At 44.3% G+C, this 25,394-nt stretch overlaps 1 protein-coding gene across 2 annotated transcripts in view; it reads right to left on the reverse strand.

The window, feature by feature from the left end:
* Positions 1-7,481: 7,481 nt before the first annotated feature.
* Positions 7,482-25,394, reverse strand: part of Smarcal1 (SWI/SNF related, matrix associated, actin dependent regulator of chromatin, subfamily a like 1) — a 51,670-nt gene continuing 33,757 nt past the window's right edge. Inside the window, exons 12-17 of one of the 2 annotated variants that reach the window (XM_052192425.1) lie at positions 23,504-23,574; positions 20,269-20,371; positions 13,196-13,378; positions 12,781-12,881; positions 11,488-11,584; positions 7,482-8,074 (exon numbers count right to left, since the gene is read on the reverse strand). In XM_052192425.1, coding sequence (XP_052048385.1) covers positions 7,853-8,074; positions 11,488-11,584; positions 12,781-12,881; positions 13,196-13,378; positions 20,269-20,371; positions 23,504-23,574 — 777 coding nt within the window. In that variant the 3' untranslated portion in view covers positions 7,482-7,852. The remainder of the gene's footprint in view (positions 8,075-11,487; positions 11,585-12,780; positions 12,882-13,195; positions 13,379-20,268; positions 20,372-23,503; positions 23,575-25,394) is intronic. The other variant, XM_052192426.1, reaches the window with a different exon arrangement.

Below are 25,394 nucleotides of genomic sequence, written 5' to 3' on the forward strand. Positions count from 1 at the left end.
CAACAACCCCAGTGGCAATAAGGACGCTCAGATCTTGGTTTCTCATATCATCCCCTGGCCCTGGAAAAACTATAAAGCAAAACTAAGGTTCCCCAGAGAAGCAGTGGACTCCATCCAGCACTGTGCAGGAAACATGTAGGATGTCTGGAGCCAGAAAATGAGGCCATGTCCTCAAATCCAGAAAATCCTATAATAACGGAGGAAAGTTGTAGACACAGGAGCCGATGAAAGAGCTCTTAGTAGACAGAAACGTGTGAAGAAAACATGAAATGGTACAGCTTTACTGTCCAAGGAATAAAATTAATATCCATGAGCTCATAGAAATAATTGAATAAATAAGTACTTGATAAGAAGAGAAAAATTGGGCCGGGAGAGATGCCTCAACAGTTGAGGGTACTGACTGCTTTTCCAGAAGCCCAGGGTTCAAATCCCAGCACCCACATGGCAGCTTGCAACTGTCTGTTACTCCAAGATCTGACACCTTCATACAGACAAAGCAGGCAAAACACCAATGCACAGAAGATGGAAATAATTTTTAAAAATTATTTCCTCTTTGGAACAATCTAAGTAATTTATGTGAGCAGGGAGGTGGTGGTGCACGCCTTTAATCACAGCACGCAGGAGGCAGAGCCAGGTGGATCTCTGAGTTTGAGGTCAGCCTGGTCTACAGAACAAGTTCCAGGATGGCCAGGGCTACACAGAGAAAAAGTCTCCAAAAAAAGTAATTTATGTGGAGCCTAAAAAAAAGTAATTTATGTGGAACCTAAAAAAACAGTAATTTATGTGGATCCTTTGCCTCCCATCAAGCAGGAGCATACATGCCACTCTCTCAGCATGGGCTGCACAAAACTTTCTTTGAAAGATGGCAAGTCCAGAAAAAGGACTTTAGAGAGGCCTCAAAAGCACCACCTTGACCAGGTGGTCAAGGTCAACATTAGCAATGATGTCATATTGGTGACCTGGGCTCTTGCTGTGATGTGATGCCTTTGTGATTGCCACAGCTAGCACAGCGTGGTTCTGAAAACCTGACCTGGGTGACAAGAGCAAAGAGAGGACAAACACACAAGGCACACAGACAGGAAAGCTGGGATCAGGTGGGCTCTGTTCACGCCCATGGAGGCATCCAATTACACAACCCAGAACCTCAGGGCACTTTGTGCAAAGGAAGGAGAGAGGTTAGCTGGTCTGTGTGGGAGGCCTCTGTGGGGAAGTGGTCTCAGGCTGTGAGCATCCAGGAGGGCGCTGTGGTGGATCCTTCTCTACACCGCCTATATTCCCACACAGACCAGAGGAACGGTTTGCCGGTTCTCTGATCCTGACCCAAGGAAAGCTTTGTCAGATCCCATGGTCTCAGGTAATAGTTCCTGTCAAGAGTACACATTCGCTGAGGGCTCTTACCCTTAAACACATACTCCTTAGGTGTGGTGTGCGTGTGAACGCCTGAAAGACACCTCGATCATTCCCCCACTTTATTCAGTAAGGCAGGGTCTCTCAACGGACCACAAAAGCTTGTAAACCCAGCTATTCTGGGTAAGCAGTTTATTTCAGGGGTCCCTTGTCTTCTTTCTAGTGATGGAACTGCAAGTGTGCTACCTCGTCTGCCCAGTGTTGAAGATTCTGATTCTGAACATGGCTGCTCTGGTAAAAAGATCACATCCAAAGACCTTCTTGGCCTGTGTGACCCAGCTGGAATATGGGCACACCGTTAATCCCAGGAGATGGAGGCGAGCAGAGCTCTGAGTTCAAGGGCAACTTGGTATAGAGCAAGATTTTTGTTTTTTTGGGTTTTTTTTTGGATTTGGTTTTTTCGAGACAGGGTTTCTCTGTATAGCCCTGGCTATCCTGGAACTCACTCTGTAGACCAGGCTGGCCTTGAACTCAGAAATCCACCTGTCTCTGCCTCCCAGAGTGCTGGGATTATAGGCGTGCGCCACCACAGCCCAGCGCCTTAGGTGTCTCTTGATAGCCATGAGGCTGCTTGCTGGCTTAGCTTTTTTGTTTGTTTGTTTTGTTTTGTTTTTTTGAGACAGGGTTTCTCTGTTTAGCCCTGGCTGTGTAGAGCAAGTTTTGAGAAAGAAAAGCTCAAGTTCAGGCATGGTGGTATATACTCTCTCTCTCTGTCTCTCTGTCTCTCTCTCTCTCTCTCTCTCTCTCTCTCTCTCTCCCTCACTCTCCTAGATTTACTTAATATATGTGAATACACTGTCACATGCATCAGATCCCATTACAGATGGTTGTAAGGCACCATGTGGTTGCTAGGAAAAAGATCTCTGGAGGAGTGGAAGAGTGGTCCACACTCAACCTCTGAGCCATCTCTCCAGTCCCGGTATATACCTTTGATCCCAGCACTCAGAAGACAGAGGCAGGCAGCTCTCTGAGTTTTAGTCAGTTCAGTTGAGTCAGTGAATTGAGAGGCAGTGCAGAACGGTGGAACTGAGTTCATGGCAGTTCAGTTCCTGGAATTTAGGGGCAGTTTTATGAAGTGTTTCACAGAGAGACTGAAGATAGAGGAAGCTAGACACATGGAAAGGCAGAACAGACCAGAGAATGAAAAGAGCCAAAGATTACAACAGATTGCCAGAGTTAGTCTGAGGCCAAGCAGAGCAATTCAATGAGAAACAGAAATAAATGGGTTTGGATCAGTCAGCTTGGAGAAGAGTTCTGAGCCAGAACAGCTGAGTTGAACTCAGATCTAGAAAGGGTGAGTTTATTCAGCAGTAAGTTTTGAGACTAAAAACATTGTAGGCCTAGGTCAACAGAAAGAGGCAGTCAGCAGACAGAGGCATTAAGCCTCCAGAGGACAATTCTACCAGGTGAATAAAAGACACTCTTACAACCCAGCATTTAAATGGGTTCTAGAAATCCCAAATGTTGCCATCACACCTGAATGACAAGTGCTTTAGCTACCGTGTCCTCCCTGTTGGCCCATCGTCCTGTTCTAACCACGGGAGAAATAAATCCTAATAGGCTCCTACAAAAGTCCTCACCAGAACCTCTCAAAATTGTAAACGTCACCAAAACCTCGCAGAAGCCTGAAGTCACATGAGGTCTAAATGTGTCTAAGAACTGTGAGGGTTCAGGAATCATCCCACAAACCATGGGAAGACTGACCTCAGGCAAGAATAGTTTATTGAACCCACACCTTAATTCTGAACCAGGGACATAGTTCAGAACTGGGTCTGAAACTATGACAACGGACTTTTTTTTTTTTTTTTTTTTTTGGTTTTTCAAGACAGGGTTTCTCTCTGTACCCCTGGCTGTCCTGGAACTCACTCTGTAGACCAGGCTGGCCTTGAACTCAGAAATCCGCCTGCCTCTGCCTCCCAAGTGCTGGGATTACAGGTGTGTGCCACCACGCCTGGCTCAGACATCTTTTTCTGTCAGCTTATAAGGGAAAAAACCCACAAAATCCACTATGAGCTGATAAGCAGGTGCAGGAAGTGTTGTCCAGTGGTCAGCTCTGACAAGCTATTTTAGACATAAGTTTATATATTACCTTTGTTTTTTTTTTTAAGATTTATTTATTTATTGCTTATGAGTACACTGTAGTTATCTTCAGACACACCAGAAGAGGACATCAAATCCCATTACAGATGGTTATGAGCCACCATGTGGTTGCTGGGAACTGAATTCAGGACCTCTGGAAGAGCAGTCAGTGCTCTTAACTGCTGAGCCATCTCTCCAGCCCATGATATGATTTGATTTGATGGGCCCCACATAAAACTTTGTGGAATTTCTTAAGAGTAACAGACCTCAGATCATAACAGGGGATCTGGTCAGCAAGATCCTGCTTGCTCTGAGTCGTGGCTTTTCTGTGTCACCAACTGGCACACATGTTACAGTAACAATGCAATAGCTGGCAGGCGTGGGACAAGGTGGCCACAGCAATTCTGGGTGGGGGTGGGGAGGGGTTAGACCACAACAGAAACCATGGGACAGAATAAAAGATATTGTAAAAACCAAGATCTGAGTAAATCAGGGAGTTACTAAAACTATTAATATAGGTTCATTAATTGGGTGAAAAGATATACAAAATATCTGCAGTATTTTATCAGTTTTCTGTAAATCCAGAACTGTTCTAGCCACCACCGAACAGGTTTCTATCTGAAACCAGCACTCAGGAGATCCATAACTATTGAGGGCACTGCTGTGCTGGTCTTTGCATCCCAGTGCACTCTACCCTGGTTCTATAGTCTAATATGGATCACCAGTCAGCAAATGAACTTCCTTGCTTGGCATGGCCTCTGGCCTGCTGGGTCAGGGATGAGAAGAGACTGCGCATGAGTGAGATGTGGCAAAGTGGCCGAAAAGGAGACACTTCATGACAGGAGGAAACTGTTCATGCTCACAGCAATCACGTCAAACCAAACAGTTCTCTCTAAATAGCAAGCTCAAGGAGATACAAATAGCTCTCATGAAATCAGCTCTAAGTGACTGTGGAAAAGTATGCCTCTCATAAATTCTCAATTCGTCTGATTTATGGGCAAATTTCTCTGCTATTAGAGGACCATGAATTATAGACATTCACCACATCATGTTCCCATGCAAGTCTCAGTAAAAATCTCTTCTGAATCAATCACCTCATTCTTTAGAAGCACTCAAAGTTCACCTTTCATCTCTAAGATCATTAACTAAAGTCACTTCCAGAGAGAGATCCTTTTAGCTGTCGAGTCAACCAGTTTTCTTGGGGCATATGCAACATTTTATTCTTAAAAGCCATCTGAGGCACAGGTTCATCTCATGACACAGACATAAAGGTTTATCCCAGAGTCACAGGAATGTCCAGCGTCCTGTTGATGCCTCCATAGCTAGTTCTGGGCACAGAGATCAACATGTCCAAAACAGGTTCACATACATATATCCTTTTCTTTCTTCTATAGCTCCTTAAATTCATTTAAGAAAATCACCCAGGTGCCGGGCGGTGGTGGCGCATGCCTTTAATCCCAGCACTTGGGATGCAGAGGCAGGTGGATTTCCGAGTTCGAAGCCAGCCTGGTCTACAGAGTGAATTCCAGGTCAGTCAGGGCTATACAAAGAGACCCTGTCTTGAAAAACAAAAACAAAAACAAAAAGAAAAAATCAGCCAGGTTTTGTTAAAGGACCAATCCCAAGAAGGCATCTGACAGAATTACAGACCACTTTAAAGGAGACAGAATAGACCAATCTGAAACATCGTGAGCAAGTGTATCATAGGAAATGAACCACAGCAGTCCAACAAATTCAGTACAATTTTTGCAAACAACTTTTAGGTATATACAGAACAAATTACAAATGGCCCCACCTCATTCAAATTGTATTAATCACCTTTGAGAAATAGTAGGCTGAGGTGAGAGGGAGAACGTAGGATTTTAATTTTTTTCTTATTCATTTCTAGAATAGTTTTACATCAAATACATAGTAGTGAGTAAGTGTCCGCACAGAGCAACAGCTGAAAGGATGGCCTTTTAATATATGGTGCTGAGAACAGCTGCATTTTCTTCCAGGACAAATGAGCTGCCTTGACCTATCTCATCCCAGGCGGGTAACTCCAAACATCAAGGCCAAGCAGCAACGGTTCTAGGTAGCATCTTTATAACACTGGGCTGTGCTTACTCAGTGCTTACTCTCAGATAAGCTGCAAACTGTTTTGTGAACTTTTTGGCATATTTTACCCTCAGAACAAAAGGATTGGAAGAGTGGCTGGCAATACAATCCATCAAATGGGAGAAGGGAAAACATGGGCAGAGAGTGCTGCAAAACTGAGTGACTGGCAGCTGCCGTGGTACCCAGAGGCTCACAGGCTTAGTGCCGTTTGCAGAGGTTAGGACTGTTTCCCTCACTGAGACACCATAGGAGAACAAAACCAAACACAGGTGTTTGAGACGCTCTAATGAACCCCGTCCAAGGCCCTTGTGGTGATATTCCTGAACTGACTTGGTGGGAAGTGGAAGGATCAGACCTGATGTATCCCTTTTTGCAAAATGAGCAGTTTTGGATGCAACGCCTGTCAATAAGATGCGGATGAGCCTATAAGTTTAAGGAGGAAACAGGAGGTGGGACATCCAGTTGGGAGACTGAATTCTGGGATACAGCTAAGTTCGAGAAGATTCACCTGGAAACATGGAGGAGGTCAGAATCATGTGAGCTGAGCAGAGGTAACCAGCCATGTTGCAGAACTTAGATCAGAGTAAATGGGTTATTAGTGTATAAGATGGTCAGAGAATGGCCAAAGCTTACTGGCCTAGGTATTTCTAAATATATTTGAATCTCACAGTTATTCTGGGAGCCTGGGGCCAGGAGGAAAAAACACCAACTTTTACAGGGTTCTTTGTTTTCCTATGGGGTCTCATGTCCCCGAAGACAGCCTCAGGTCATGAGGGAGAACTTCCTGATGTTTCTCAAAGCATGTGATATCAAACACACACAGCATGGATGAAGATGGGTGTAGAAGTGGGTGACAAATGTTCCTTTCTGATTTTCTCAAAACAAAACAAAAATCTCTCTGGTTCTTAACTCATTCCAAAGAATTTTTCTCCTAATGGTGTGACTGCTGTCTCCATTAATGAGTTAGGTGGGTCGGGAGGGGGTGTATACCTCCAGCACCAGGGAGGTAGAAACGGGAAGACCAGCAGTTCAAGGTTATCCTTTGACACATAAAGACCAACTTGGGATATAAGAAAGGAACCCTGTCCCAAAAACCTCAAGTTTTTATGTTAGTATGTTGACTGTAGTAGGAGAAATACATTGCCTTTGCTTCTAAATTTAATGTTAGAAAAATAAATCACACTATGTGGTTTGTATATCACTATTGGACTATGTTGCTTTAATCAGAGGCTGGCAAACTATGGACCACACATGCGCACGCACTATCTGCCCACTGCCTGCATCTAAGTTTGTGACCTCAGAATGTTTTTTCACATCTGTGATGGTTTTAAAAAAATCAAAATAAAGCCAGGCGGTGGTGGCACATGCCTTTAATCCCAGCACTTGGGAGACAGAGTTTGAGGCCAGCCTGGTCTACAGAATGAGTTCCAGGACAGCCAGGGATACACAGAGAAACCCTGTCTCGGAAAAAAAAAAAAAAAAAACCCGCACCCCCCCCCCCCAAAATCAAAATTCATGATATGAAGATCAAGTTTTACATTTCATGTCCATAAATACACCTTTTCTGTATTAGGAAGGAGGGTTCGCCATCACTGCTGCTTTTCCTGTTGGATCCCCTCACCAAGGCTTTGCCTTTAGTTTAGAAGGTTACTACCTTGGACAGTGTCTGTACCATGAGGTGCTTAATAAATGTACTAGTTGAAGTTTTTAACTAGATACTGGGGAGTTATATAGGAAGCACCTCATTATTTAAGAATGTAAATTATGACCACTCTAAGCCATGGTATCTTTTTTTTTATAGATTTATTTATTTTATGTATATGAGTACACTGTAGCTGTACAGATGGTTGTGAGCCTTCATGTGCTTGCTGGGAATTGAATTTAGGACGTCTGCTTGCTCCAGCCCAAAGATTTATTTTATTATCATATGTAAGTACACTGTAGCTGTCTTTAGACACACCAGAAGAGGGCGTCAGATCTTAGTACAGATGGTTGTGAGCCACCAACTAGTTGCTGGGGCTTGAATTCACCCACTGAGCCATCTCACCAGCCCCACAGTATCTTTTAATCCAGAAAAGCTAAAAATAATTAAGCCTCCAAGCAAGCCCCTGTTTAGGAACACAGGAAAGGAAATGTTGGTCCCCACTGGCCTTGGACTCTTCTGCTGCATGACAAAAGGCATACAGGCTTTTAAACAAAATACTTTATTTTAATGAGACCCATGATTTTTTGAATGCTTTCTTTCACTTCTTTTCTTTCTTTGACCCATTCAAAAGGGAGAGGTAAAGCTGTCCCAATTATCATAGAATTCAAATCTCCTTTTCTGTGGTGGACTGTCAATGTCTTCATCTAAGAGATCTCCTAGATCCTGGAAAGTATGTCCAATACTTCCTAGTTCAAAGGACTCTGCTGCTTCCAGGAATTCCATGTCATTTCCATCGTCTTCAAAAGACTGCTGGAACAGGTCATAGATCGTCTGCTGCTTTGGGTCCTTTATTAGAGAGAAGAGGAGAAAATGTAAATGGAAGAAGCTAGGCCTAACACTGCCCCAGGACCTAAGGTGAGAGATGGTGCAGTGTTTAGTCAGGGAACTACAGTAACATCAGACTGGCAGTAACCAGCGACCTGCAGATGTCACCTCCTTGCATCTTCTCTTCACTGCTAGAGATAAACAGAAAAGACAGGTGCAACAAAGAGGCTGCTCTCACAGTCAACTTTATGATGGGAATTTCTTTTCCTTCCTTTTTAATTTTTCGTATCTTCATATTACAATAGCTGCAGTAACCCACTCCTTCCTAAACCCATGTCTTTCTAAATGGAAGTTATTTAAGCTGTAATTTGTCTTTATGATCATTTGTTGTGCCTCACTTTCTGAGTGGATCTGTCCTTGTGTCTAATGTTAAAGCTACAGATGATCAAAATCCACCCCACATCTGTCCACTGTAGGCAATGTTAAAGCCAAGCCCAGCGGTGACAACCATGACACAACAGGCTGACTCTAAACTCTTAATGCCGACTATCTCATGGTCCAGGGATACATTTTTAACATCATTGTGGCAATCCACAGATCCAGAAAGCTGTTTAAAATCAAATGCTGAGATGGCTCAGTATGTAAACAAATGCTCTCCAACCCAGCTTCTCCCTCACTTCACTAGTCCACCAGTGTTCTCACAGACCCTCTGCTTGAAATTGCCCATATGTTGACTCAACAGGCTTATTCCCGCCATCACTTTTTCTTAACAAGTTGCTTTTAAAAACAGATTTTTTAAATGTCTATGTATATGTGCCATGTATGTGGTACCTGAGGAGGCCAACGGAAGGCATCACATTCCTGGAGTTACAGAACTATAGGCAGCTGTGCGCTATCCAGTGTGGATGCTTGGATTTGAACCCTGGTCCTCTGGAGGAGCAGTGAACACTCTTAACCACTGAGCCATCTTTCCAGCCCCTCCAAGTTATTTGTAACTCGAGCCACATCCCTTGGACTATGCAAAGACTACCATAGCTCAACAGCATTTCTGCCCAGCTTCTTCTCAGCCGCACAAGCCGGATTTTACTCCGGGAAGTCCTTTAGCAGGAGTCCTGTTGTGAGTCATGGTCTCTCATGTCCACCTCAAGTCTGAAGTAGCTTCCCCGGCTTTCTGGTTCTGCAACTAGGTCTCAACCTAACTAGTCCCTGTTTCTTACAGAATTTTTCAACACTGATGAACATCCTTGAAAACTATCAGGGGAGCATGTCACATAATTCCAGATTATTCTATCAGCCCATGCCCCAGGATCCTACCCTTTCAAAACGAAGTGATTTTCAAGACTATTAAGGCTGAATTTATCTTCATGTGCTCCCAAATACACTTGGTGGTTCCTTTGTGAACAAGTGCAGGGGCGAGGAGATGCTGAGATGGGAGGCAGCCTGGTGCAGCCAGGGGCTTGCCCAGGCTCTTTAGATTAAGAGGGTGACAACACTATTCACAGACCTGGAACATGCACAGTTGCCTGAAAAGGAGTTCCAAGATCAGATGATTCTTTATTTCCCCTCTTGGGAGGAAGGCTGTTTGACTGAACATAAGCTCTGTTTACTTTTGTCTTCATGAAGGAGGAAGCATTTTCTTTTTCTAGTTGCTAGAAAATTCTCAGCCCTGTCTTAGTAAAAGTAGGCAAGCTTTAATCAAAATAAATACTGATAAGTCTCATTTATATCACTCTGCACTTATATTTTAGGCAGAAGGTTTTTTTATGCATTCAAAGTTTCTGAGGGTAAGACCAGGATGAGAAGGGTTGAGGACAATCCTTCAGAATAAACCTTTTCAAAGGACATGAGTAACTTAGGGTCCTTAGTGTAGTCACCACCCAAATGTCAGAGTGCCAGCAAAACTTCCAGGGAAGGCCATTTTCCAGTGTCTTAGTTCCTGTTTTTGTCTAAAAGGGTAAGTTATGGTTTAGTGATTTGAATAGGAATGCCCCCAGGCTCGTGTGTTTGAATAGTTGAGCTACAGGGAATGGTACTATTAGGAGGCATGGTCTTGCTGGAGTAGATGTGGCCTTGTGGAGGAAGTATGTCACTAGGGGGTGGGCTTTGAGTTCTTGGAAGCTCAAGCCAGGTCCTGCTACCAGTGGATCAGATGCAGACCTCTCAGCTCCTCCTTCAGCTCCTGTGTGCCTGCGTCCCACCATGCTGCCTGCATGATGATAATGGACTGAAGCCTTGGACTAGCCTTAATTAAATGTTTTCCTTTATAAGAGTTGCTTTGGTCATGGTGTTTCTTCACAGCAATAAAATCCTAAGGCATATGGTCAACATTCAAAACTATGGTGTCTGTTGAATGTGGTATCTCAGGCCTACAATGCACAAGCAATCAGGATGCTGAACAGAAGGACCTTGAGTTCAAGACCTGCCTGGGTGATAGGACAGCCTGACTCAAAAAGGCAATTATTCCAATAATTACAGGAGCACTTGCACACACACTTTTCAGATTTTTAAGTTGTACCACATGCTCTATAGCACTTCACTCAAACAGTGCTGAAGAAGCCCGGGGTGGGTAAGAGAGGAGTGGAAGGAAGCCCTGAGTGACCGTGTCAGGCGGACGGCCATGTCAAGGACCCGAGGCAGCGGCAAAGTCGCCTCGGTCCAAGTGGGATGATGACAGTGTGTACAAGAACAAGTATTTACAAATAACCAGCTTCCTCCTCCAGTGATGGAAACCTGGGACTGCTTCTCACATAAGCCCCCACCGATGTTAGCTAACTTCTCATTGCTACACACAGTAAACACGAACTTTTAGCTTGATTTGTAGTATCTGCTGCCTTTAGCAGAGTGAGCCTAGCCCACCTGATCCCAGCTTTTCTGTATGTGTGTCTACCCTTTATTTCCTAGTCACCCCAAACATTTAGGTTCCCAGGCCCAAGCCGTGTATGATGTGCCAAGGCCTGGTGGCCCCATCCTCTCGGAGCCAAGACACCTCCTTTTGGCACCTTTTAGCAGGCACTTGCCATGGGGGATGTTCTCTGGTCTCTTTACATCACTTCACATTTGATGTTACAGCTGATGTTACAGGAGGAAGCTGGTTTCACATGTCATGTAGCTATGCTGGACAGTTCTGTGGTGGCCCTGCTGTATGGCTGAGACTGCCATCTTATTTATGGGGACAACTAACAATTGCCATGGGGAATGTCCATCTTTTCCTCATGGCCTGATGAAAGAGACAGCAGGTCAGCCTTGGTTTTGGAGAGTCTTTAGGGCACATGAGAAGCAGCAGCAATGACTACCAACCCCTTCCTCATAAGGGATCACACAGATGAACAGAATTACTGCAGAGTGACTGACACCTCCCCATTCAGGACCCAAGAGCCTGGCAGCCAGCTCACTGCTCGCTTTCTATAGGATGAGGAGTCATGTGCTGGCGTTACCTTGTAGACACAGCCAGTAGCTTCCACCATCTCCGAGAATTTGGTCTCAGAAAGCCCAGCTTCCCCCAGAACTTTAACCTTCTCTTGAATCAGAGGCCTGTGGGGAGAAATGAGCTGAAATGAACTCCCCCATACAGGACCGGAAGGCTGACAGATGAGGCCCCTTCATTCCTTCAGGCCTGTGAGGCGGTATCAGAGGCTCATCTTTGCATCTCTCAGTCCTTCCTGAAATACTTGCTCTGTCTCAACCGGAAATAGCCCACACTCTGCTCATAATTCCAGATTCAACATTCCCTCTAGCACAAGATGTCTAGGAAATAAATTCTGCCTCTTTACAAGAGAAATCTGAGTTTGCTGTTAGAAGCTGCCCCATGAGCAAATCCATTCACAAAGAGGGGAGGCAGGGTGACCTGCCTGCGCTGCAGAGGTCAGGCACGCATGTCACCACTGAACACTGCACAGAGAGCTGTACTAATGGGATACCTGGGGAACCTCACACCAGGAAGAGGGAAAGGGATTGAGAAAGACTCTGGAGGACTTTTACTTAGATGATAGACACAAGCTTCAACGGTTGAAATGTGATCCTTTAGGCCTGGTGGAGCAGGCCTATAATCTCAGCACCATAAGAGTCTGAGGCTGAAGGAGCCAAAGTTCAAGATAACCTGGGCTGCAGAGACTTCAAGGCCAGCACAGGGCAAACTTAGTGAGGTTCTATCTCAAAATGAAAAATGAGTACTGCATGGTAAGGCTGAGAGGCAGAGAACTTGCTTAGCCTATGCGAGACCCTATGCTCAGTCTTCTATAATATAGCATACACACACACACACACACACACACACACACACACACACACACACACACAGACTGCAGCCCCTGCCATGAAGCATGAAGCATGAAGCATGAAGCACTGCATGGTTAAGAAGCACTCTCTCCATGCCTAGCCCTGAAAGAAGTCACCATCATATTGCATATCACAAAAGAGAAAAGAACACTGACCCTATCCTAAAAAGTGCCACAGCTGAGAACAGTTTTCTTAAGTGAACTCCATTTAATATCTAAGTTCTTCTCCTTCTTTGACCAGTGGGAAGAGTCGTTGCTTTCATTATAACTGGTTTTACCCTGCACCCTCCAAGTCTCCAAGGAACGCTAGTGAGGAGGGCCAAGCATGGTGCTGGGAAACAGAAAGCCATCACTAACTGGTCTCAGCAAAAGCTTAAGTACTGAAAGAGCAAAGAAACCACAGTCTGTGATGCAAGACAGCTCAACACAGCCAAGGCACTCGCCCACACATACCAGAGGTAGTCATCTGCTGTGCCTTTTGCCACCAGATAATGGATGCCCACACAGTGTGTCTGTCCAATGCGGTGCACACGGTCCTCGGCCTGGATCAGCACCTGTGTGTCCAGGGAACAAGACAGTTAAGGAAAGGCCTAAGGACGTCCATCCTATCCCACTGAGGGATCTATCCATTAAGTCCCACTGAGCTGCCTCTACCACACATTTCCCCTATCTCTTATAAAACTGAGATTCTAACAAACCTCAGGACCTGGTATCTAGCAGGAATCACACCTGGGCACTGTGCTGGGGCTTGTGGGTAAAGCATGGATACACTCTGCCTCCATTCTAGGTGCAGGGGGTAGGGGTGGGGCAAATGATAGAAATAGGCACACTTTCCTTTCTAATCTCTGGAAAATTAGAAGTTTCTTACCCCTGGGTTCCAAAACAGCTCAGCAAACACCACCAGGTCAGCTGAGGAGAAGGTGAGGCCCATGTTGGCGGCTGTGATGGACAACAGGGCCACTGTATGCCCTTTGGCTAGTTGGAACTGCTGGCACAGAGCCTCCCGGTCTGCTGAGGGGGTGGAGCCATCAATCCGGATGTACAGAACATTCTGTAACAAAGGGGGAACTGAGGTGAGCAGCTACAGTCCACAGGGGTTGCCCAGACAGCTCGTCTAGGTAGAGCCCACAGGCAGAACTGCTCTGCTACCCAATCCTTTAATTTCAGGGCTGTCTCCCTTTACAAAACACAATTATACAAGCACATATATGTCAAAGGAAACAATACAAACAGGCCTCTGTACATGGTGCAAAGTTTCCCATGCAGTAGGCTTTTGTATAAGTATAGAATAGTATTACCACCAGGACGCCAACTTTGATACAACTCAGAGATCTTCAGATATCCCACGCTACCCGTGTACCTGTGTGTGCATACACATGAGGGTGGGGTGGGGGTAGGAGGCTGTGTGTGTGTGTGTGTGTGTGTGTGTGTGTGAGTGTGTATGTGTGAGTGTATGTGTGTATATATGTGTGTGCCCATGTCTTTACAGGGATACTCATTCCACACATTTTCATCAGCAGGGATTTTTATGTATTCATCTCCATAATGGTGATGAATGGTTCCTCGATCACAGGGTCCTTCTGAAGCCGTTTAAGAATCGACTCCCCTACCTCTTTTTTCCCCAGTGAGGCCCCCTGCCCCAGTACAGTGCCTGCATATCCTGTATTCTACAGTGTTCAATCCATAAGCATTATATAAATGTGATCAACATGATGTCTGCGGGCTGAGCTTTCCCGCCCCCCCCCCCCCCCAGCAACATTCACTGTAGAGCTGTCCGGTGTCCACATCAACAGTCTGCTCATGGTACTGTGGGGCGGTCCCTGCACCGTGGCACACACCTAGGATCCCATGTGGCAGGCCCATGGGAGGTCACTGCCAGGAAATCTGATAAGAATGTTTGTGAACAGGCTATTCTGTGAGAACTTAAGTTTTTGTTTCTTTGAGGTTGCCCTGGAGCCAACTTCTAGATTGTATAGTAATTACATGTTTTGTCTGGCTGTGCATATCTTTCAAAGAAAAATTGTATTTTATCTTTCACCCAAGTCATATTTAAAGCTGCTAAAATATTTTTAAATTTATGTGACAAATAATTTAACATTTTCTTTCCCTCCCCCCTCTTTTCCTCCCTCTCTCCTTTCTTCCCTCCCCCCTCCCTCCTTTCCTTCCTTCTTTTCATTCTTTCTCTCCTCACCCCCAAGACAGGCTTTCTGTGTATAGCCCTGGTTGTTCTAGAACTCACTTTGTAGAGCAAGCTGGCCTTGAACTCAGAGATCCACCTGCCTCTGCATTCCTAGTAATGGGATTTATAGATTTAGGAGTTATCTGATTTTTTTCTAAAACCGAAGTGTTTGTAGGTATTTATTCATCAATAGGCGAGCTAAAAAAAAAAAAAAAAGTAAAAAAAAAAATCCCTGTGGTGTATCTATGCAGTGAGGCTTTTCTTAGCACTGAAAACACTGTTGATAAAACAATGATGAATCCCAGTATATGAACAAGCGACGAAAACCAAACACACAAACGAAAGCTAAAAAACCCAGAGTCCATACTGAATGATTCCACACTTATCCCAAACTCTGAACAATGCAAACCAATCAAGACTGAGAGTGGCTGAGCTCAGCCCAGAGAGGGGCAGGAGGGGCAAGAGGGGAGGAGGACAGAGAGCCGGGGAGGGGGGGGCAGAGGGTGATGGCCAAGCTCACTGTCTCATCAAACTGTGCAGTCTGTCTGTAATATATCATCACACTGCAATGATTTTCTTAGGTTACAAAACTCAAATACCCTAGCAAAAGGAAAAACAAACAAACAAAACCCCAAGATTCTCCCTATCTTTGCCAGGTTGCTGTGTGACATAGACCGAGTCGGAGCCACGCCAGGGGGCTCCACCCTTATCAACAGTGCAGCAGCACACACTTAGAGCCCTGGATGATCTCAAGGAAGACAAACTTTTGCCGAGTGTGGTGGTACACACCTGTAAGTCCAGCATCTAGAGAGGATGGAGGCTGGGCAGGTGTGAGTCTAGCCTGGGCTATACTGGGCAAGATCCTGTCTCAAAAAAAGATTAAAAGAAAGGAATCGTGCTCTGTTTCCCTCGCGCGGTCATGGGCCAGTGTTGGTTTTACACGCAGCTGACGCTGTGTCTACTTCACACTGCTCGTTCCCTTTTATCAGTTTTCTTCCAAATCCTCTTTTACTCTGCATTTAGAAATATCTTAGCTTTCCACATGAGAAGGTTCAGTGGGCAAAGCCGTGTCCTGCCCAGTCTGAGCCCAGGAGGGGAGCCCAGCACCCACAGTGTAACACAGTAAACAGTCAGGTAAAGAGTCTCGGACTTCCTCTCCCTGCCTCAGTTACCCAGAGAGCTCCCCAACAGTTATCTGAGGAATAAACTAACGACTCCTTGGTTACACGCTTCCTAGCTATCCGATGCCATGATCCAGTGCTAGTGACGTGTGCATTATATTTAATATAAGATGTTCAGGATCAAGTCTCCAATACTGCTGTTCTTTCTCAGACCTCTCCTGCTTATTTTCTGAGATGTCCCTTAGGATAATAGCTGAGGTTCCTTTTATAATCCAAGTTTAACTGAGCTCTGCTGAGTTGTCCAAGTCCCTAGTCCAGCTATTTGGAGGCTGACATGGGAGGACCACAAGTTCAAAGCCCTGTCTGGCTAACTCAATGAGATACTCTATCGAATTTTTAAAAATTAAAAAAGGGGGCCAGGCTAGCTCCATGGTAGAACACCTTTGACTGCTGAACCATCCTTTCACACATAGCCAGTGTATTTTTAAAAATAACTCATTTAGTATACTTATTTGAAATCCATGGATTGTACTAAACTGTTTTTATTCTAATAGTTTTGTCATTAACTGTCTTAGGTTTATTGAAAACCCAGAAAACTCTTCTAGAGATTATAAATTTAGCTATTTCAGCCTGCTCCTAAACTGTTTTGTATGCAAGAACCAAACTCCAGAAGGTTAAGAAGTCACCTCTACAACTCCAGATAAAAATTCCAAGAGACCAGGCTGGCCTCGAACTCAGAAACCCACCTGCCTCTACCTTCTAAGTGCTGGGATCAAAGGCATGTGCTACCACTACCTGGCTAATATCCAGAATTCATAAAGAATTTCGAACACCCAGAGGAAGCTCCACCTCCAGGCACCCAAGATCATAGGATCAGAGGTGAGGAGGACTTAACATCTGTCCCAACACCGGTAGTTACTGGGAACAGCAGGACTCAGTTTCCTTCCAGGCTGGGCCAGTGCCCTGAGCAGACCTTGGGCACCAACTCTTCTTCTTCTGGGAGAGGAAGCTCCACTCCCTGGTGCTTTTACATGCCCAGGATCCCAGGATCCCTAGATCCCAGGAGCCCAGGAGCTTGGTCACACCAGGATCTCAGGGTCCCATAGGCAGCTCAACTCCCAGGAGCTCAGAAACACCCAGGATCTCAGGATCACAGGATCACAAAATCACAGGACCACAGAGATAGCTTGACTCTGAGGAGTTTTGACACAACCAGGATCACAGGAAGGTTCCAGTCAGATATAGCGAGGGCAGGTAGCACTAAAGATAACCAGATGGCGGGAGGCAAGCATAAGAACACAAGCAACAGAAACCAAGGTTACTTGGCATCATCAGAACCCATTCTCCCACCATAGCAAGTCCTGGATATACCATCACACTGGAAAAGCAAGATTTGGATCTAAAATCACTTCTCATGATTATGATAGAGGACTTTAAGAAGGACATAAATAACTCCCTTAAATAAATACAGGAGAACACAGGTAAACAGTTAGAAGTCCTTAAGAAGAAACACAAAAATTCCTTAAAGAATTACAGGAAAACACAACCAAACAGGTGAAGGAAATGAACAAAACCATCCAGGATCTAAAAGAGGAACTAGAAATAATAAAGAAATCACAAAGGGAGATAACCTTGGAGCTAGAAAACCTAGGAGAGAGATCAGGAGTCATTGATGTAAGCATCACCAACAGAATACAAGAGATAGGAGAGAAAATCTCAGGTGCAGAAGATAACATAGAAAACACTGACATAACAGTTAAAGAAAATACAAAAAGGAAAAAGCTCCTACCCCAAAACCATCTAGGAAATCCAGGACATTGTAAGAAGACCAAACCTAAGGATAATAGGTATAGAAGAGAGTGAAGATTCCCAACTTAAAGGACCAGTACATATCTTCAACAAAATTATAGAAAAAAACTTCCATTACCTAAAGAAAGAGATGCCCATGAACATACAAGAAGCTTACAAATAGATTGGACCAGAAAAGAAATTCCTCCCATCACATAATAATTAAAACACCAAATATACTAAACAAAGAAAGAACATTAAATGCAGTAAGGGAAAAAGGGAAACATATAAAGGCAGGTCTATCAGAATTATATCAGACTTCTCACCAGAGACTATGAAAACTAGAAGATCCTGGGCAGATGTCATACAGACCCTAAGAAAACAGAAATTCCAGGCTACTATATCCAGCAAAAATCTCAATTGCTATAGATGGAAAAACCAAGATATTCCATGATAAAACCAAATTTACACAATATCTTTCCACAAATGCAGCTCTACAAAGGATAATAGATGGAAAACACAACACAAGGAAACTAAACCCAAGAAAATGCAAGAAAGTAATTTTTCAACAAACCCACACAAACATAATTCCACCTCTAACAAAATTAACAGGAAGTAATAATCACTTTTCCTTAATATCTCTTAATATAAAATTAATATTACCAACATATCCTAATTGATGGAAATTCAAAAATATGAGGAATTAGAAATTTGTTGGCTGTCATCCAGTGGTCTCTCTAATTTGGTAATTGGAGAAACAGGTCCAATATTGTATAATCTATATACACTTTCTGCTTGTTTGTATGCAACAGTGTCTTGCTGTGTACCACATAATGGCCTTGAAATCATGCTTCTCCTATCTCAGCCTCTTTATTAGTAGGATTGTTTATTTGATGTTTTTTACACTATACTATGGTTTTCAGAACAACTTACATATTTCAAAATTATTCATACAGCTAAAAGAAATGTAGACAATTAATTTGGGAGGTGACTTGTAAGAGAAAAAAGAATGAGACTGAATGTTTTACTTGATATTTATAATTATTGTATCAATTTTGAAGAGGATGACCTTTTAAGTTAATCTTTATCTTCATCCAGTCTCGTGGACTGAACAACTGCTGGGCTCTTGGACCTTCTCTTCCTGGGTAGCCATTGTTTGATTAGCTGAACCACAGCCTGTAAGTCATTCTGATAAACCTCTTTCTATATATGAAGGAAGCATTCTGTAAGTTCTGTTACTCTAAAGAACTCCGACTAATTCAAGACAGGGCCTCCAAGGACTGAAGGAGGGGAATGAAATTAGATTACTACCTGGGGCCCAGGTATTTTATTACTTAAGAACTAGGGGCTGGGAGGATGGCACAGTGGTTAAGAGCATGTTAGGGCTCTTGCAGAGGAGCAGAGTTCAGTTCTCAGCTCCCACACTAGGCTGCTCACAATTACCTGCAATTCTAGGCTCCAGGGGAATCTAATGCCTTTGACTTCCACAGGCACCCACACACATATATGTAATTAAAAATTAAACAAAATCACTCAGGACTGGTGACAGAGCCTGTCATCACAAGTAAGAAGGAATCCAAGGCCATTAGTTCAAGGCCCGTCTGAGCTACAGAGTGAGTTCAAACCAGTCTCAATAACTTACTAAGACCTTGTCTTAAAAAAAAATGTATAGAGGTCTGGAAATACAGCTCAGTGGTGTATCACATACATGCACAGTATCCAAGAGACCCTGGATTCAGTACCACAAAGATTAAGTAAATCTTAAAAAAAAAAAAAAAGAAAGAAAGAAAGAAAGAAAGAAAAAGAAAAAGAAAAGAAAGGAGAAAGAAAGAAAGAAATTACAAAAACAAAAACAAGCCGGGTGGTGGTGGCGCACACCTGTAATCCCAGCACTCTGAGAGGTAGAGGCAGGCAGATTTCTGAGTTTGAGGCCAGCCTGGTCTACAGAGTGAGCTCCAGGACAGCCAGGGCTACACAGAGAAACCCTGTCTCGAAAAAACCAAATCCAAAAAACCAACCCCCAAAAACAAACAAACAAACAAACAAACAAAAAACCCCAAAAACCAAACCAAACCAAAACATCCCTAGGTCTTATGTTTTGTTTTAAGATTTATTTATGTATTTTATGTACACTGTTGCTGTCTACAGACAGACCAGAAGAGGGCATCAGATCCCATTACAGATGATTGTGAGACACCATGTGGTTGCTGGGATTTGAACTCAGGACCTTTGAAAAGCAGTCAGTGCTCTTAACTGCTGAGCCATCTCTCCAGCCCCCAACCCTAGATCTTGACATGAATACATTGAAATTTTTCCTTATTCAGCCTGAGTGGGAGACTCACAGATGTTGGATTTGACTCTCTATTCCTTAAACACTGTAGAAGTGCAAACAATGAGGAAGATAAAGAGGATTTATGATCCTAAACTAAAGCAAAGGTCAAGAGGGGGTGAAAGTATGACGCATTTTAGTGACTGTCCTCGGAGCTCCCTCTCCTCTCGCTTGCTTTACCAAGATCCATCAAATGGTACTGAAAAGCCAGACACTACCACACTACCATGTACAACTTACAAAGACTCCTGGGTAACAGTGCGGGTCATTGTGTTATGAATGCAGAGAATGGAAGGGTCCCTGGAACTTAGAGCAAGGCTCCTGCTTACAATAGGAGGATGGCAGAACCCCGTCTGAGGAAACACCTGACCCCGCTGTGTACCAACTGCTCAGAAGGCCTTCAGCAAGGTTTCTAGAAACCATAGCCTCACTTCTTTGCGTAGTCCTGACGCAATGCTGTGCACAACAGCCTGATGCAGGAAGGGCATCAGTCACAGCAGCCCAGACTTTCAGAGGGGGCTTACCTTCCTGCCAAGTTCCTTAGCAACTGCGTCCAGAACCACCTTATGGTGCGCATACACTAGAAACTTCTCTCGTCCGCTCTCCAGAAGGTCCAGGACATATTCACTATATTTGCAAGATAACAAAGCAGATTAAACCTCCAACTGCAGTTAGTTCCCAGAAAGTGATGTTAAGAACCTACAGGGTACCCGCCCTCCCCTGCCCACCCCCTCCCTCTTCTGAGACTTACCTTTCCCCCTTTACTCACAGCAGGTCATAGGGACAGAGGAAAAGGAGGTAAACCATCTTCTGACATCTTTAGAAAGAATTTTACATTCTAGTCATCCTACATTCACAAACTGAATTCTCTGTAAGCAAGAGCTCTATGTGTCTCTGGTGTGTTACTATGTGGGATTCATGTCATGTTGATACTGAAATAATCAGCCTTCATATTAGTTGATATTACCAATTTAGTCTGGCTTTAGTTCAACCCTGAAAGATTAGGTTAAAAAGATTCTCTACACAAATTCAGGCTCAGCATTGAGAAAAAAGTGGTAACTGAGAGCAGACACTTAGGGCGACTCTCCTCTTCCCTTCCCCTGAGACCACAGCTGGAAGAGCCAGCGGTTAGATCAGTGCTAATGGAGGTTGTCCCCAGACAAGGGAACATGGTGGGAGGGTCCACGGGCTTGGTCACCATTAATTTACTTTTCTTTCCACTATGTATGTCTGTTTGTTTTTTATGGTTTACTAATTTAATGCATATGAGTGTTTGCCAACATGTGTGTATGTGTACACATGTGTGCAGAGCCTACAAAGGCCAGAAGAGAGTATCAGATCCCCTGGAAATGGGGTTATAGACAACTGTGAGGAGTCCCAGGGGTGCTGGGAGCGAATCTGTGTCCTCTACAAGCACAGTGAGTGCTCTTAATCACTGCACCCTCCTCTCTCCTGCCCCAACTGTATTTTTCCTATCTTTGTTTTTTTTTTTTTTTTTAAATCTACTATACTGGCTGGTTTTTTTTGTTTTGTTTTGTTTTGTTTTTTGTCAACTTGACACATGCTGGAGTTATCACAGAGAAAGGAGCTCTAGCTGGGGAAATGCCTCCATAAAATCCAGCTGTCCAGCTGTAAGGCATTTTCTCAATTAGTGATCAGGGGTGGGAGGGCCCACTGTGGGGGGTATCATTCCTGGGTACTCTTGGGTTCTATAAGAAAGAAAGCTGAGCAAGCCAGGGAAAGCAAGCCAGTAAGAAACATCCCTCCATGGCCTCTGCCTCAGCTCCTGCTTCCTGACCTGCTTGAGTTCCAGTCCTGACTTCCTTTGGTGATGAACAGCAATGTTTCCACAGTGTAAGCTGAATAAACCCTTTCCTACCCAACTTGCTTCTTGGTCATGATGTTTGTGCAGGCATAGAAACCCTGACTAAGACATCTACAAACCTTGGGTCTTAAAGGCCGAGGGAGCCATTGCTGGGAAGCTGTAGGGTAAGGAGTCAGTCAGTCAGCTCTATTCCCCTTGGATTAGCACACAATGTCAAAGAAGAGCTGACCAGTACAGGTGACTACAGCTCATTTCCTGGGACACCAGAGTCCTCCCCCAGGCGTGGTCAGCCTTTCCAGGGAAAGGGCTCATAGGCAGAGTAAAGGCTCTTCTTGGAAAGGACAGATCTCAACAGATTTCAATGATATAGACAAGGCTACAAACACAAATGGGCCGCCCTATAAATATCTCAGAATTATTTCCAAACAAAATTACATCTGACCAAAGTATCAAATTAGATCTCAATTGTAACCACTATATTAACAGGATCTAATTATTCTGAGAGACATAAAATTTGCCTGATATAAATGAAAGTTTATTGCCATAGCATTGAAAAACCACAGGGTCACAAACCCAACTTGGTCAGCTCATAAAAACCTCTGGCCCCAATTTTCTTAATGACCTTTTCCTCTCCATACCTGACACAGCTAACTGCTCTGCTTATTTCAAGTTTCTCTTGTGATTCCCAGAATGGACATGTTTGTTTTCTATAATGTAGTTGTCTGTTTCACTGAAGGATGCCCATTAAAAAGAAAACGGGCAGCAGCAAAAAAAAAAAAAAAAAAAAAAAAAAAAGGGGGGGGGGGCAGCAGAGAGCAGAGGTAATCGATCAGGTTTTTATGATCCACAGTCTAATTTCTACTCCTTACATGTGTGTGACTCAGAGGTCTAGAGACTCGCATGAGACTTACTCAGTATCAACACTTAATGGGGCCAATGTAGTGAGACTCCAGATTTCACAAAGAGACTCAGGTGTGGAATACACTGACTTAAAAATTGTCTAGAAACACTAAGTGCTCCACATATGGTGGTGGGGTGGGGTTTGAGAAGCATCGGTCAGGCATAGCCCAGGCTAGTAAGGTAGTGAGACAGAGTTCACTTAAGCCGGGGATGTGGTTCCATGCAGTGTGCCTGCTCTGTAGAGGGCTCTGGGTTTGAGCTCCGACAACACAAAAATAAACCCAAACCAATTAACACATGAGAATTTGTTTAATGGTTATATTTAAAATTCTAAGGGAAATGGACGGCTGTGGACCTAATAACTGAAGAGAGGCACCTCACAGACCCCGGAGGGACTGGGGCAAAGGACTGTCCCCTTGTCATCTGATATGCAGCAGAATATAAGACTTGGGCCAGTAGGGTCAATCAGAGACAGTGGGTTGGCCAGAGATCTGGGGGAGTGGGGGAGGGGAGGTGGGAGGAGGGGAGTAAAGGAGCAAGCAAGCTACTTCCCCTCCTTATACACAGGTCTCGTCTCAGAGCCAGTGTGGCACCTCTGGCTCACATGAAATATGCTCTCATTGTGAGTGGGCCGTGTGCTCCATTATGCCACCATACAACACGAGTGTCAATCAGGCAAAGTGCACATTGTCAGGACTGCCTCAAGTTTCGACTGCAGTGAGGCTGTTCATGTGTGTGCCTGCATGTATGGAGGCCAGAGGGCAACATCGGGCATCTTCCTCAGTCTTTCTGATAACCTCAGTCTAAAGGTCTCTTTCGGAACCTAGAGATCCCGAGCAGGGCCAGCTGGGACTGCAGGCCTGTGCCATGGCCCGGCTCTCTGTGTAGCTCTCTGTGTAGGCGCTGGAGTTCCAAACTCAGGCCCTCATGCTCGTGTGGCAAGCAGGGCACTCACTGAACCATCCGTATCCCATCCCATCATCACTGCTTTTAAACATCGCCGTAGCAAAAGGCGAACCTCGGCGAGTACTTACACGACACACGGGATCTTAGCTTCTGCCGTTCTGTTGAAGAAGACAAGGAGAGCTTCTTTCTGCTGCTGTTTCTATGGAGGGAGAATGAGAGTTTACTAACCCACCCTCGGTGCTCTGGAATCAGCTGTCCCAGGAGACACCGCGGACTTTCTTAGCAACTACTCTATTCCCGTACATTTCAAAACATCATTCATGTAACAGCTTTCAATTCTTGTTTTAACAATTCCGACTCGTGTTTTAAATACATATATTAGGCTGGAGAAATGGCTCAATAGTTAAGGACACTGGCTGCTCATCCATAGGACCCGGGTTCAAGTCCCAACACTCAAGTGGCGGTTCTTAGGCAGCTGTACCTCCAGTCTCAGGGAGGTCTCTGCCACCCTCTTCTCGCCTCCACAGGCACCAGGCGCACAGGGAGTACACGGGCATACACGCAGACAAATCGCCCACACATATCAAATAATACATATCAAATAGCGAGGGATGGCACGGACGGAGCGCTGGCTCGGCAACTCTGGGCACTCGCTGCTCATGCAGAGACCCCACGTCCAGTCCCAGCAGCCACATCGTGGCTCACAGCCATCCCTAACTCATGCTACAGTGCATCCGATAACCTCTTCTGATCCCTTTGGGCATCAAGTATGCACATGATACACAGACACACATATACACAAAACACTCATGCATAAAAAATATGAATACATCTAATAAACTTTAAAAACTCATTTGCTTATTATATATTAATATCTAGTTATATTTTATATACTTTATTTTTTATAATATCTTTTATACAGAAAGTTATAAAATAGGCATATAAAATATATTTTCTATAGAATGCCCATGTATAGGGGTGTCCATTGACTCGCACTTGTGTGCTGCAGCATGTAATTGCCCCAGTATACATGCATGATAATATCTTAATATACAAATGTTACATACGAAAATATATGAAATCAAAGACAGTTATTTTAATAGAATGGTGAAAAAATAACAACAGTCCTTTCTCTGGCCACGCGGTATTCTAAGAACTCTAGGTAGTGATTCAGAAGTGAGGAGTGCGATGCGGAAGGTCTCACTGCACAGAAGAGGAGGGGAAGGGAAGCACGGCGCTGGCCTAGCTGCTGCACTTGTACTGAATAGCAGAAACTGAAACAGTGTTTCTCAGGAGCTCAGGTATCTGGGCTTGGATCTGAGGGTGGGATTCAGGAGCCAACACACATAAGCTAAGCGCCGCGCCACGCCCAGAAGTCAGTGTTCACTGAGTGCCACTGTAGCTGTGCTTCCCCTTCCTCTACATGGCGCACATCTAGTGTATTACTGACGCTACTGTATTTTCCGTTTTTGCAATGCTGGTGGTCAAACCCAGGGGCCTGCCAATGCTAAGCAAGCACTTCAGCACTGACCACCATCCTTAGCCACAGTATATTATAATGGAAGAGAAATCAATAGTTTCATCTTTAAAAAGAAAAGCTTTCCCAAATCGAGTAGAAATCATAGTATCCATTAAGGGTCTCTAGTCATTTCTAACTATGGGCAAAGGATTTTTAAACTACTTGCATTCTTTGATCCTGAGTCCTAGACTCATTAAAACAGATACACTGGGGCTTTCAGATTTCTATTCTACAACGGACATCTGAGTGGATCACCAAGGGAGAAGAGATGCTGTCCCTGGGACTCTGCACGGACCTGTTTCATCTTCTTGCTTCTTTTGCTGATCAGAAAGCAGCTTAGACGAAGGACCATCATAACCAATTCCTCAACAGCCTTCATTTAAAACAGATTTTAATAAATGGCTGCTCTGCTTTCACTTTTATACACAAAGGTTATAATGACGTCTTCTAGATGGAAAGATGTGAAAGAACAAAGAACCAGCCCATGACAGACAGGCCAG

This window comes from Apodemus sylvaticus, chromosome 9, assembly GCF_947179515.1.
Source record: "Apodemus sylvaticus chromosome 9, mApoSyl1.1, whole genome shotgun sequence".
Classification (NCBI taxonomy): Eukaryota; Metazoa; Chordata; class Mammalia; order Rodentia; family Muridae; genus Apodemus; species Apodemus sylvaticus.